At 45.1% G+C, this 14589-nt stretch overlaps 1 protein-coding gene across 1 annotated transcript in view; it reads left to right on the top strand.

Annotated features, from left to right (window-relative positions):
- Positions 1 to 11561: 11561 nt before the first annotated feature.
- The window catches only part of ADAMTS6 (ADAM metallopeptidase with thrombospondin type 1 motif 6), a gene marked incomplete at both ends in the record, with an annotated part of 150480 nt that continues 147452 nt past the window's right edge, over positions 11562 to 14589 (top strand). The window contains 2 exons of the mRNA XM_084305203.1: positions 11562 to 11658; positions 12439 to 12803. Coding sequence (XP_084161329.1) covers positions 11562 to 11658; positions 12439 to 12803 — 462 coding nt within the window. The remainder of the gene's footprint in view (positions 11659 to 12438; positions 12804 to 14589) is intronic.

Raw genomic sequence — 14589 nt, 5'->3', positions numbered from 1 at the left:
GGCTGATTTGCCACCAAAATGTGAAAAAGACATTTTTCAGATGCTGGAAAACTTATGTTGTGACCTCTGAGCTTCTACTGAAAGTTCTTTATTTTAGTTTTAGCTTTAAAACACAACAATAAGCTTTTGCAAAATGAAAATTCAAGATACATGTAAGACTGAAAGCATTTCAAGAATATTTAGAGGAATATCAGAAGATTCGTAGCACTAAGTCCTATCAAAGTTTAATATACATTTTTAAGCATCATGGTATTTGCTTTTGCTCCCAAATTTTTTATAGGTAGCCAAGGATTTTGACAGTTTCATTTAACAAATGGTTGTGGTCGCTATTGGGGAGAGAGTAACTGTTCTTTTGGGGGGATATTTTTATTAGTGCTCCTTCATGTGAAATCACTGCTGTCACGGCAGAGCAGCAAAACACAATATATGGATGTTCCTTTGCTGCCTCAGCGTGAAGTCCAACAGTGCAATGGATGCCTGATAACACCAGTGGACTCCTTTGAAAACTGATGGAAAGGTCTTTTAAGTTCAGCTACTTAAAATTTGTACTTAAGAAGCTGAAGGATGTTCTTAACATAAAAATGGCTACTGGGCCATATCTAAAATTCATCTGCTTAGGGAGTCATACCCAAAATTCATTTGCTTTTGGAGGTCAGAACCCTTGCTGCTGTGAAAACCACCCTCACACAAAGCCAGCCAAACCTAAATAAGATGTAAAAGCAAAATGGTGGACATTTTAAGGGGGCTGTAATAACACCCTTTGAGAAGGAATGTCCTCGCTAATCAAGGTAACGTCAGTGTTGTGATAATCGTATATGAAAATGAACATAGAAGTTACTTGTGAGGTAGAAAGAAAGGAATGAAAAAGAATCTTACTATATTCACCTAACACTTTACTGTGTTCACAAATTGTCTTTGCATTTTTTGGGGGATACCGAAGAGTTACCAGAATAGAGGTGTGTATTAACCCTTGTTTTCAATTCTTCCTTGAACCGTTGGCTTAACAGCTTTTATTAAAGGTTGTTGCATTTATAAACTGTTACAAGACACTATGGTAGAATGAATGTCAAAAAGCTATCTAAATTAGACAAAAACTGTAATCTGTGTCCAAAGCAGTATGCACTGTATGCTCTAGAGTCTTTAATAAATCTTTTCCAGCTATACCGTCCAGGAATATGGAAAGTCCAATTTTTTCCATTCAAAATAAATCCATGCTCATTTCACAATCCAGTTTTACAATCTTGGACATTAGTGTATGTGTCCATGCATTTATACAAATGTACCAAGAAATGGAGAATCACCACATATTTCAGCAGATGCTAAATGAGCAGTCTGCGATGCTTGTCATTACGAGTTCTGTAACCTTCCTCCAGTTCAGAAACTAAACAAATCACCCAGCTTCTTAGACCAAGGTGCCTAATTCTGCATGGGCTGTCATTCCTATAGCTGAGTGCCAGACTGCAAAACACTGCAGTGCTCTGCATGCTGATAGCCAAGTCTTGTGAGTTAGTTCCAGGTTTTTCATTCTAAAATCAAAGTAACCAAATCCTTACATTTTTGCTAAGAATTTATGCATAGCTTATATATGTTTCTGTATACATTAATCTTTGAGGAATACCATTTACCTGATTTTTCCATAGAGATTTTCCATAGACATTGTCCACACATTGTACAATTTGTTTCAACTTTGTCCTTTGTAATTCTCACAGATTGTTAAGATTTTATGAACAATTTTATCTGGAAATAGGAAAATAACAGAACAATAAAATATATACATAGAAAAATTATTATGTGTATAGCTGGAAAATGCTCCATTTAACAAACCGTTTATGCCTACCAGGCTAATCTTTTTGGTATCTCTCTCTTGATGAGGAAATCTGGAAAGAGACAAAATGGAAAAATATACTCTCTCTTTGAAAGAAAACAACTGTCTTATCTGAGTTCTGTGTTCTTTTCTGCTAACTGCAATTCCTGTTCTTTTGTGGAACTTTATTATTATTTTTTTTCCTGTTCTTTCTAGTTTAATTGTATCGGGAATAGGATCAGGCCCATCTATTTGCCTGGAAAATTTGAAGCAAATATCCATTCTGCTAAACAGATTCCCTAATCAGCTTAAGCTTCATTTCAGGTTTATTACAGAGAGAGTTAATCATACCACTCCTGCAGCCCACCCCCTCCATGTTTTGAGCGAGCCCTGAGTGTACCCTCACCACATTCACATCTGATCTTCTCTCTGCTCTGCCTCACTTGTGTTCTGTCACGGAGGAGGCTGCCCAGGACCTGCTGGGGGATGCCAAGCTTATATGAACTCGGTTTTCCAGTTTTATTTCCAAATCTTACACTAAAATAATCAGGTTGTTCAGGTTCACAGGTTCTTGTAGAATTCAGAAGGCTCTGGTGACAGTAAGCCCCATATCAGCATAACACAAACAGCTGCTCCCAGGGAGCATCCTAGAAAAGGATGGTCTACCATCTTGCCTTTAGTGAGGTTCTTCATATTTAAATGAAGATATTCTTGGCAACATCCGCATTGTTGGGCAGAAGGATCCTCAAGGCCATACTTGAAACAAAATTAATTGCTGTGAATTTTGTTTTAGAGGGCCATCAAGGACAGCTCAGCTCAAAAGGGGTGCATTTTTCCAATTGAAAGGACACTTTGATATTCATTCTCTCTTTCCTTGGCACACTGAAATACAGCCAGGCACAATAGCCTTTGCCTCTCTTGCATGGAGAGTGATTGTTATTGGGCGGAACACCTGTTCCTGCAAAGGCAGATGAGATTTGTAAGCAAACTGAATTCAGGCTTTTTGATACTGGGTCTCAGCAGCATTATTATATTCAAGCAACACTGTGATCTTTTAGTTCAGGGGACTGAAAATGAAGCCCTTATGTACATGAAGCCCTTATGTACTGCTTTTCTCCCTATAAACACAGATAAACCACAGGACCTATAGCATAGGTAAATGCAAGGTTATCGTGCACTTTTTTTTTTTTTTTGACTGTGTGATCAACTATAATTTAGCAAGCACGTCACCTACTCTACCTCACACATCAAGACTTTTTCAACCAAAGTTGAGTTCAAAAAGCCATCTGAAGTTATTCAATTAAGAAGTATGCTAGGTTACGGATATGTCTAAATTAGGGAGCCTGGATGAAGTATGAGCTCATCTACTTGTGTAAGCATATTTACATGGTGGTAGAAGTTATGTACAATACAATGGGAAGATATGTAGGTTGTCAATATTGTCCTATTAGCTCCTCCAAAGGCAGCAGTAGCTTGCTGTCCAGCTCTGGAGGAGACTTGTAATCTAATTTGAGGTAGGAGGTAGCCATACTGAGGAGAAAAGCAAAGAAATGAGAAATCTGACAGATTTGCTATGTGTTCTAAAAGCCACACTCCAGTTTTTCCCAGCCCTGACAAAGGAATAGTAAGATAATTATTTTCTGATTCCTTACATGGAATTTACCAGATCAGATCACTGCTGGGATATTTCCGAACATGATAGGTTATGACACTTGAGTCTTCAGTGACCAGATGAAGATACATGTTGGAGAAAACACATATTTTCAAGCGTGTCTATCCAAGCATATAGGGAATGAGAAACTCATCTTACAGAACTACACTGCGCAGCAAAAACTTGTAGCTTTCTCTTCCATATTTAATAGAGTTAATAGCAAGATTCCTGGAATCCACCCCAAATACCTCTGAGTATATCTAGCAATGTTAAATTGAAGTTTAATGTAAATACTTATTTAAACAAAGAAGTGTGCTTGCCAATCTTATCAGCTGTTGACTGACATGCTAAAGGATTTGAAGGCCTAAAGTTGAGAGTGCTCAGTGCTTTAGCTAGCTACTTCCCTGGTCAGCAAAGACTAACAAACACGTTAAGACATGGAGTAATATCCTCTGTGCTCAATAAATCTGTAATCCTTTCTAGAGCCTTTGAGACACAGAATGGCTTGCACATATTATCAGAATTCTTATTAGAGTTCCTATCTCTGCTATTTGACAGTTTGACTTCTACTTCCAGCGAAGAAAAAATACTAAGAATCTGCATATGACTTTCTGTGCGAGTTACTTTTTCAAAAAAATGCCGAAAATCAAAAACATATGGATATTATTCTGGCTGATGAGACAAAAATAAAAGTCATCAAACAACCTCGCTATTTTTATCTGAACCAGGCTCACTCTGAAAAAAAAAAATATGCAAAAAGCAAAAAAGGTAAGTCAAAATGTATTGGGAATTCTGTCAGAAATTCTAACTATAGATGGTCAGGAAATTTTTAACTGCAGCCAAAGCTTTTCCTGGTAATATACCAGTTTTGACAAAATTGCTATTGGAAACATTTCCTCAGCTCCAACAGTGGGTGTAGGCAAGAAAATTTAGTTGTCTGGGACAGGGAATAAATAACTTGTTGGTCTGAGCAAGCAGCTGGGTTTTGCAGAGCCCAGATCTTTGATTTAGAGCAGGGAGTTGAACCCGCCCGAGTGCCCTAGCCAGACAGTGCCGAGCTGCCTTTCTTTTTAGCTTGATGAGTATTTAATCAGCCATAGGTCGTGGATGGGCTCCAGGCAGGGGGAGCCCCCTGCCAGGCAGCATTCCCCACCCCGCCTGAGGCAGGTCCTGGTCCGCGGGCAGGGCTCCCGCCGCGCAGGAGGCAGCCGGCCCACGCGTGGCTCTGCTCAAAACCTTATCTTTGGGGGAAAAACTCCCCGCGCGGAGTGCGATCACCTTATAAATGACAAAAACCACCACAGGCGAGGGTTTAAGGGGGGGACACGACCGGGGGGGCGCCGGCCCAAGCAGCAGCCGCCGCCGCCTCAGCGGCCGGCGCGAGATGGCGCCGTCGGCCCGAGCAACGCGTGACGGGGCGCAGCCACAGCGCACGGGGCCGGCTGCGGGGACCCGGGTTCGAGTCCCTCGGCCGCCACGCAGCGCGGCTGGGCTCGGCGTCCTGCCGGCCGTTATTTAACGTCCCTTTCAGTTCGCTGAAGCCCTAACGGTAACGTGCCTAACGGCCGGCGGGTAACGGCTGAGTGAACCCGGCGGGGGATGCCAGCGGGGCTGGTGACAGGCGCGAGCGGAGTGCCTGCGCGGCGGCTTGCGCTGACCCCGCCGGACCCAGCGCTGGGAGGAAATCCCCCCATTTACAGGCAGAAACGCCAATTCCGCCACGCCGCCTGGCGCTGCCCCGGCGGTGGGTGGCCGCACGGCTCGGCCGTAGGGTCACCGGAGGGATCACCCGCCGCCTGCCTCCGGCACGGGACCGCAGCGAGCGCCCGGTTTGGGAAACGTGTTAGCAAAGAGCCTGAAAGCTGAGATGCAGAAAGTGTTTTATTTATTATTTATTTATTTAGGGTTACCGGGGGGCTGCCCGGCTCTCTGTCCCCCCCTCAGAGCCTCCCGCGGTGCCACCACCGGGCTCCTCGCGGCTAGCGAAAGCGAAAGCGCTGCACACCGGCCGCCCCCCTCTACAAGCGGCGGGTTGCTTATTGCCGTTACTTCGAATGAAACCCACGGGAATAAATTAAATAAATAAATAAGTAAATAAAACACAGCGGCTGCAGACCTCCGCCGGCATCCCCGCGCCTCTCCGGGAAGGGGATGGACGTGCAGGCGGCCCGCCCTGCCCGCTGCCCACGGCTGCGAGCTGTCCCCTCGCCTCCCCACACACGCGGGTGGCGGCGGCCCCGTTATCGCCCCCCCCCCAGCGTCCCGCTGTTTCCCGTTACCCCGACTGTACCCCCGCCGCCCCCCCCCAACCTCCCTCCCCGAGTCCCCGCCGCCACGTGACGCGGCGCGCATGCGCGGGCGCGGCGCCGGAGCCGGAGCCGGGGCACATCTGCAGGCTGACGTCAGCGTGCTCCGCGCCGTCCCCCGGGCGAGGCTGCCAAAGGCTCCCCCGCCGCCGCCGCCGCGCTCGGCTTGGCCGGGGGCCGGCAGCGAGAGGAGGTCTGGGGCTACTTCAGCCGAGCTTTCCCGAGCCCTTCCTGCTCTGCCTGCCTCCCCCCCGCTCCCCCTTCTCCTCCTCCTCCTCCTCCTCTTCTCTCCTCCTCCCTCCCTCCCCCCCGTCTCCCCCCGCCCCCCCACTCACGGTATTCACATGGTATTTTGCACAGAGGAGGCTGCTCGAGAGGAGGGCACCCACCCCCACCCCAATATAAGCCTGTTTTTCCTTCCTTCCTCCCCCCCACCCCCCCTCCACCTCCCACCCACCCACCCACCCCCCCGCTCCTCGTTGGAAAGACAAAATGTGCAGGGTGATAGGTTGGGTGAATTGATGGCATCCTTCCTCCTGCCAAGTCGGTCCGTTTTCTAAAAAAAAAAAAAAAAACCCTTTTAGGAAGGCTAGAGAATTTGATTCTGTTGGAGAATATAACCCCGGTGGTTGCTTGCTCAGAGGGGAAAAGCAGAGAGGAATACGGGAACCGTCCTGTGCAATCTCTATTGTTTGAAACTTACTTTATATCAGAAATTGAAGATGAGAACGGTAAGGAAGATTTCGCGCTATTCAATGAAACTTTTGCTTTTCTCGTGTCCCGAGTAATGGTGCGTGCAGGGCTTCGGGGAGCGGGGGGAGCTTTATCTTGCATTAGGCGAGGTGGATTTGGAGTAATTTCAGAGAGAAACCTTTGAGGATGGGGGAAGGGGGTGCGAGGATTTTTCGACCGAGACGAGCAGCGATTTGTGCACTATGGTCTCGAGCCGTGCAACTTTTTTTCCACTCCTGCTCCCTTTTTTCCATCTTCTCCGACTTCCATACTAAACCGGCGGCCGACGGGGGAAGAAGAGGAAAAACGACAACAAAACAAATCCCCAAACCAAAAACCAGATGCAGACCAAAGCAGCAGCAACCCCCCCCTCCCTCCCTTTCTCCGTCCCGTCCCGTCCCTCCTTCCTTCCCTCCCTCCCTCCCTCCCTCCCTCCGCAGCCCAGGACAGCTCGGGGCTGCTCGCAGCCCGGGCAGCCCGGCGTTTGGGGCGGCCGGAGCCCGTCCCGGGGCCGTCCCGGGGCCGTGCCGGGGCGCAGGAGCCCGGGCTGGGCTGGGCTGGGCTGGGCTCAGCGCCGTCCCGCAGCCCCGCCGCTCGCCGGGCTCGTCAGGAAGATGGAAGCGTGTGGTTTTGATTTACTTCGGGCCGCCTGGGAATTGCCAGACTCTTAACCCCGCGGAGCCGCGCTTTTTTTTTTTTTGCGCTTTTTTTTTTTTTTCCCCTCTTTTTTTTTTTTTTTTTTTTTTTTTTTTTAATCGGAGTACGTCTGCCTGCGCAGCGGCCCCGGGGTTCAAAGGGACATTGTTTGGTGGGGGGAGGTAAGTGGGCTCTCGCTGCCCGGCGGTGTGTGTGCGGGTTTTGTCTTCGCTAATTTCTTTCATTGTTGTACAAGAGGAGAGAGAGAGAGAGGGAGAGGGAGGGAGAGAGTCAGACTCTTGTTTTTATTTGGGCTGCCGGTGCAACGCGTTTGGGCCAAACGCCAAGTGTCTGGGTCACACGCGTTTTATCCAAATAGATTTAGCGCTGCTGTCTGGAAATGGGCTGCTGAAAGTTAACTTTAGGATCAGCTCCACCGCAGCAACCAGACTCTTCCCTCCCGTCTCCCTAGGGAGGAGGGCTCTTTCTTTTTTTTTTTTTTTTTTTTTTTTCTCCTTATTTTTTTTTCTTTCTCCCTCTCCTCTCTCCTTTCTTTCTTTATTCATTTTTTTTTTTCCTTTTCATTCCTTCCCCTTCTGAATCCGCTTTGAGGGATGCGTGTCTGGTGCCCTCCAGCTTGCTTCAACGCCAGCGCTTCCCGCTGAGCCGCTCTTGTGAAGGGCTCGTGTGCGCGGACGCGTGTGCAAGACGGCACGGGCTGTGCGTGCACACTCACACACACTCACACTCCCTCACACACACACTCCTCGAGCCCCGGGCGTGCTCTCCGTGCCTCTTTGTATCTCTCGCCCCCAGGACGACACTGACAGCGGGTCCCGGCTGTGCGTGTGCGCGCTCCTCGCCCCGCTTTCTCCTCTCCGCGGGGCAGAACGAGCCCCCCCCGGCCCTCCCACCTGCCCCCAGCCCGGGGGGCTCCGCTGATCCCCGGCCCCGATACCTGCCACGGCACCCGGCCGCCTGACCCCGACCCCTTCCCTTCCCCTCCTCTCCCCATCGCCGTAGCAACCGCTCGTACCACCGGCGGGCCGGTCGGCAGGGGCGGCGGGCGCTGGGCCCCGCGGCGCGGCCGTCGCCCGGGGGAGGGAGGGAGGGAGGGAGCGGGGAGGCGGCTCCCCCCGGCCGCTCCCCTCCTCCCGGTCCCCGCTGTGCCGCCGGGGCTTGGAGGCGTGAGGACGGCGTCGGGAGAGCCCGCCGCCGGCAGCCCGTGTGGCGGTGCTCCGCCCGGCGCGGCGGGGAGCTGTCGCTTGGCGGCTTGCCGGCCGTCAGGCTTGAGCCGGGGCCAGTCGAGGGGACGCTCCGGGTGCCCCGGGCGCCTTCGCCGCCTCCCTTCGCACCGCCGAGGTGGCCCGCGGTGATCCGCATCCTGCCCCAGAGCCTCCCTCGCTGTGTTCACGGGCCCCCTTCTTCAAGTTGTTTTTTTTTTTTTTTTTTAATCCTCGTTGAGTCTTGGTGAGCAGGAGCCTCCGGGCACTGCCACAAGCGCCTCTGCAGAAATCCCGCTGCACAGTACCGCTTGTGGCACCAGCGTTCTGGGTTTAGAAACACATCAAAGGGTTTTTCTTTGCTGCCTGGCAGTACTGGTGTAATGAAGCAGGAACTGTACCTTCAGGTAAACGTTAGGGAGCCATATCTGTACCTGCTTTACCTGAGGGAGATGTAGTTCAGCGGTGAGGCAGAGGAAATGCTTCTCACTGTTAGTTTAGTGCTGATGATACGAGTCATCTTGATGACCACAATAAAACTGGAATGCTGAAAATACATCTCATAGGTAGGAAGATGCTGCAGGTGTAGATGCTGGCCACTTCATAGTGTCAGTACTCCATCTGGAGTTACCTGACTGCTCTATTCCTCCACATCCATTCCAGTTTCTTAATCCGGAGCCTTAATACAGCTGCATCTGCCCTCTTTGCATTCAGTGCACAAGCCAGATACAATACTTTTGGAAAGGAGGTTGAAAGTTCTACTGAAACTTCCAGCAAGCTTTATGTCCTCTTATGTGAGGACCAAGGCTTAGAATGAGGGACACCATTTTGCACGGACCCCTGAAAGAATATGGGACACAGGTGATGCTTGCATGCTGTTGACCAAGTGGTGGCTAAGTACTGGGCACCATAGTTTGCTTCTGGTATTCAGAGCTATTGAGCTCCCTAGGCACCACAATTTCAGAGATCTTAATGCTTGGGTAATTTATTATCAGCCTAACAGGCTGAACGTGAGCTCCCCATTGTGATTTTTTTGGCTAAGTAAAAGCTGTGAGGCAGTGTTGTCTCTATATATGGCAGTACGGAGCCATTGCTGGACTACTGTCCAGTTCTGGTGTCTGTGCATGAAAAGAGATGCTGACAAATTGGAAAGGACTCAGAAAAACAACAACAACAACAACAACAACAACAAAGAAAGAAACAAACAAACAAAAACCACAACTGTAGAAATACTTAGGCATCTGGAAACTGTATTGCACAGTGAGGTAAACTGAGTAGGTTGAGCTGCTTATCAGGGAGTGTCAAGGGTTGATTGTATCAGACTATAACTGTCCATGCAAGGAGAAAAAAGCTCATTAGCAGACATGTAAAGCAAGATGCGGTAGAATTTGAAACTGGATGTTGTGAGGTTGGAAGTAAGGCATATTCGTTAATGTACTAATGTAGCTGAAGAATATGGGATTGATTATGCCTGTTCAAAACTTGTAAAAGGCTGAAAGCTGTAATTAAATATTAGCTAGAAAATAAAGATTTTACGTGGAAGGCCAGAGCAGAGATCATATTAACATCCTCTAAGGCCTTGCCTTATGTGAATGGCATCACTAAATCCTTTTGCTTCCTCAGAAAAAAAATATTTCTAAGTCCAAACTATGCTTGCAAAGTATATTTTATTCCCCCTACAAATCTGATTAAATTGTATGTGCTGTCTTGGAAAAAATGTTAAAAGTAGGCATTGGAATGGTCAGGTCGTTTACTGGTAACAGGTACATCTCAAATTGGCTAAGAAGTTTCCTGATATTCACTGTGATGTTAGTAAATGGGATTTGCGTGATGTTGACTTTTCTCAAGGTGACATACAACTCTTCAACCTTTACAAATTATCCATGGACTACAGGGGAATTTCCTGTCTGAATGAACATTGTAAATCTCTCCCAGAATTTTAGAAAGGCAAATTCATCTGGTGCATGTATAAGTGACTGTGTACACTTTCGGTAATGTGTTTTTAAACGGTTTTCCCTTCTCAGGTGTTCTGTTTCTGTTCTGCCTGCTTCTGCAGAGTTTGCTCTATGCACAGGTGTGCTAAGAGTGCTTAAGAGGACTGATTATTACCAGCTGACACAACACATGGTTTCATGTCCCATGTTACTGGACTGTTAGGTGGCTGCAGAGACCTTCTATTTAATCCCTGGCCACAGCTAGAGCTGCTTTTCGGTATTATTGCAAGAGTGTTTTAAATGGGGCTAGGGAGGGCAAGTAAAGCATTTTTCTCCCAATCCTATGACCCGCAAAATGAAAATAAGAATATATTCTGCTATATCCAACTGTAGTTTGTATACATAAAACATTTTTGACAACAAATGCTTAATCTCAGAACATGTATGGGTGAATAATTTCAAACACTGAAATTGTTTCTCTGGTACTAGAATGCAGTGTTCTCATTTAAGTGAATGAAAATTCTGCCTGCATAAGCAGAACCCAGGCCCGAGTAATAACAAAATACATGCTGCAGAAAGATAAGATAACTTTGCTCTGGACTCTTTCCCAGGTTCTTCCTGTGTCTACCAGTGTATTGGGTATAGCTATTCTGTGCTGAAATTGATGACTACAGTGCATTGATTAGAGCTGGAACAAGTCTGAACACAGTATTTGAGCAATAAGAAACCTTAATTTTATAAATTCTCACACCTGTTCAACGTGAAACAGATATGCACATCTTAAGCTGTGTAGAGCTATTAGTAAAAGATTAATGGTAATTTTTTTTTTTAAGATTGTGATCTCGAATATTAAAATTGGTAATGGATGAATTCTATTTCACGGTTATATTTTGCATAGTACGTTATGGTGGCTTAATGTTTTGCAGGACAGATCTGTTTTAGTAGAAAGTTTAACTTGACTCATTTTGTTTTGTTTTTCAGGAAAAGAAACGGAGCAAGTTCAGTAGCTACCCAGTCTAACATCTTACTCATATCTTAAGGAATCTTACAACTACTTATTTTGAATTGAGAAAATGACTGCATATCTAGAAGAAAGTACAGGTTGTTGGAAAAGAATACCCATCAAAAAGTGGAACATCCAATAGTTAATTTGGAAATAGAATAAAGTAAATAGACCTGTTATGGTGCGATTCTGGAGTGGAGTTAGCTCTATAGCACACAGGTAGCCCTCCGAGGAGGAGGAAAAAAAAAAAAAGCTCTCTGTTTTTCTAAATTATGGAAATTTTTTGGAAGACGTGGACATGGATTTTGAGCCTAGTCATGGTTGCATCGGAATTTCACAGTGACAACAGGCTTACATATAGTTCTCAAGGTAGGGGTCCAACCTCTGTAGCTGACAAGAGTCATTGATTTTTGCATTGCATTTGGGAAGTATTTTCTAAACCATGTTTGTATAATTAATGAGATCATACAGGCTCTGCCTTAGTTCTGTCATAATTCATTGTCGTTCAAGCTTGATTAGAACAAAGCTGATTGAATTGTTGCTCTGATTTCTTTCTAGCTTTAACAATATGAAAACGTTGTAAATTAAATTGGTAAAATGTTGTACTTTATAATAGTTTAAAGACTTGCCATAAAGTCATTATCATGTTTTTAAACTAGGAAGTAAGGATCTAATTTTACTTTGATCCATTAACATTTATAGGTTTTTAATGGAAAGACGAGTCATTTGGATGTTTTACAATACAGTACTTTTCATTACTACTGTTTTTATTCTTGCAGGTGGATCTAATAGCTTTTGTCTTTGAATGGTATCACTGGGAAGAATACGTCCTTCTTAGGTAGAATTTAGCCCCATGTTTACATATTTTGGGTGAATAGGAAAAGATACATAATTAAAAACTTTATTTCCAGTGACATCAGATTAATATGAAAGAGAACATATTTTGTTGACTTAAAAAGAAGGAAAGAACAGTTTATGTTCTTTAGTAAAGCTCTATCTACATCATGTGTTTACCTGAAAATGACTTTTACGCATGAGGGTGATTAGCCAAAATATGGTTTATATTTATACTACTACTTGTTGTTTCCTGTTATATTTTCTTCTCTTCTATGCCCACTCCATGGACTGTCTTACCTTGTGATTACAAAGAGGAATTCCTGTCTTACCTTGAACACTACCAGCTAACAATCCCAATAAGGGTTGATCAAAATGGAGCCTTCCTCAGCTTTACTGTGAAAAATGCTAAACCCTCAAGAAGGAGGAGGAGCACAGACCCCTATGACCAAGAACTGGCAGCATCTAAGTTATTTTTTAAACTTTCTGCCTATGGCAAGCACTTTCATTTAAACCTGACTCTCAACACAGATTTGGTGTCCAGACATTTTACAGTAGAATACTGGGGGAAAGATGGACCCCTATGGAAGCACGATTTTTTAGACCACTGTCATTACACAGGATATTTGCAAGACCAACACAGTACAACTAAAGTGGCCTTAAGCAACTGCAATGGTCTGGTAAGTGCACATTACCTGTTTTAGTATAATAATATTGTGTTTGTTCCTTTTAAAACATGGAAGAACTTAACTGGCATTTCAGTTTTTTGAATCCTTTTGAGAAGCAGACACAGGAAAGTACAGCAATTCCCTAAAACCTGATCTGGGTCCTGGGGAAAAGTTATCTTCAGTTCTTCAAGCTTAATTGTAAGCATTAGGACCCAATTCTGTAGTCCTCTAGCAGGCAACATTTTCAGTGTTTAACAGTGTCTGCGCTAGGGCTGCAAGATTAGGGCTGTTGAGAGATGATTACAGGTGATCAAAATGTTGCAAACTTGGGAAGGAAGGAGGAACAGTCATTCCTTTAGGATACAGAATCTCTTCAGTGAGACGTTAATTGAACTGAACAGACATCCTTGCTGTCTTTGAGAGTTTGGGTTTAGAAACTTGAAGTAAATAACAAAGATGATGAGTTGCCTGGTGTAGTAGTCATTGTTGATATAAGTTCAGAATGAAGAGGAAAGTAGATCACTTGCAAGTACCAGCCATGGAAAGTAATTATTTAAATTTTTTAGAAATATTTTGTCTACAAATCAGACAGTTGCATTTAAAAGTAGGATTAGAAATTCTGTCCTCTGTGCTCAGCTTTTACTGTTCATCTCTTGATAACACGATAGTAGTACTTCCATGGGGAAAAAAACTCTTATTCACGACAAAAACTGGAAAACAACAACAAAAAAGCCATGCTGTTTAGTAGCAAAATACTGAAATTAAAGAGCAGGACTAGGAAATACTAAATCAAGAGCTCAGTATCTTCTCTATTGAAATATATACTGTGGTTATTCATTCAGTTTTTATATAGCAAAATGCTGGTCAATCTTGTTAAGAGTGAACAGATCTAAGTAACTGTAAATGAGGCAAAAACAAAAACACCACTACACAGACTTGCTAAATTATTTCCTTTTTAATCCTTAGAAGTGCTAGAGAACTATGACTCTTGGGATGTTATTTACAAAGGCCTGCTGCTTCATACCTAGGTAGAGCACGTTACACCAAACTATTAGTGTTGTCCCTGATACTGTCTAGGTTAATGTTTTGGAGCTCTTGAGGAAAAATAATTTCATGAGGGTTTGCAGGGGTACGTTAACATTTCTAAAGAAACATAGTTAAAATGTAGATCTCTTGAATGTGGCACCTTAGTTTGGTCAATGCAGACTTGCAGATGATAAGTCTGAATTCATTACAACTTTTACTTTGGCTTTGCAGTTCCCATGTAATAACCTTTTTGATGCCATTATTAAAGCTCTTATGCTAGAGTCACTAGATCACTTTGCATTTGAGTTCTTGTCATCTAAAAACACTAGGGAGAGCAAATCCCTGCTTTCAGGATTCACTTTAGAAGAGGCTGCATGTCTCTGTCTCGCCAGGGTTTCTACCTACTGAGGCACAGACAGGTTGCCCACCTTGAAGCCTGCTGTCAGTGACATGGTGCTCCTATTTTGGTACCTCTTTGACATTTACCAGGGAGTGAGTCAAGAGCACTTACTCTTGACTTTGCCAACTCTTGTTTTCCTGTCATGTTAGGAAAACAAGAGTAGGACGAGGCAGGAGAACTGACACGTTTTCGTATCGACTTCCCCAGTCTCTTGCTTCTCATGGCACTTGTTTTCTTCAAAGAACTTAGCAGCATGGTAGGTGTCACTGCTCAGTGAAATCTTCTTGAGGCAAAGCGGAATCATTTTTTGCTTTTGTGCCTCACACCCTGAGGTGACTGGCACTCCCATTGTTGTGTGTTTTCCCTGTCTCC

This window comes from Netta rufina (assembly GCF_964035555.1).
Source record: "Netta rufina genome assembly, chromosome: Z".
NCBI classification, from domain to species: domain Eukaryota; kingdom Metazoa; phylum Chordata; class Aves; order Anseriformes; family Anatidae; genus Netta; species Netta rufina.
Note: the sequence above shows the minus strand (reverse complement) of the source record. Positions and strands in the feature narration are given on the sequence as shown.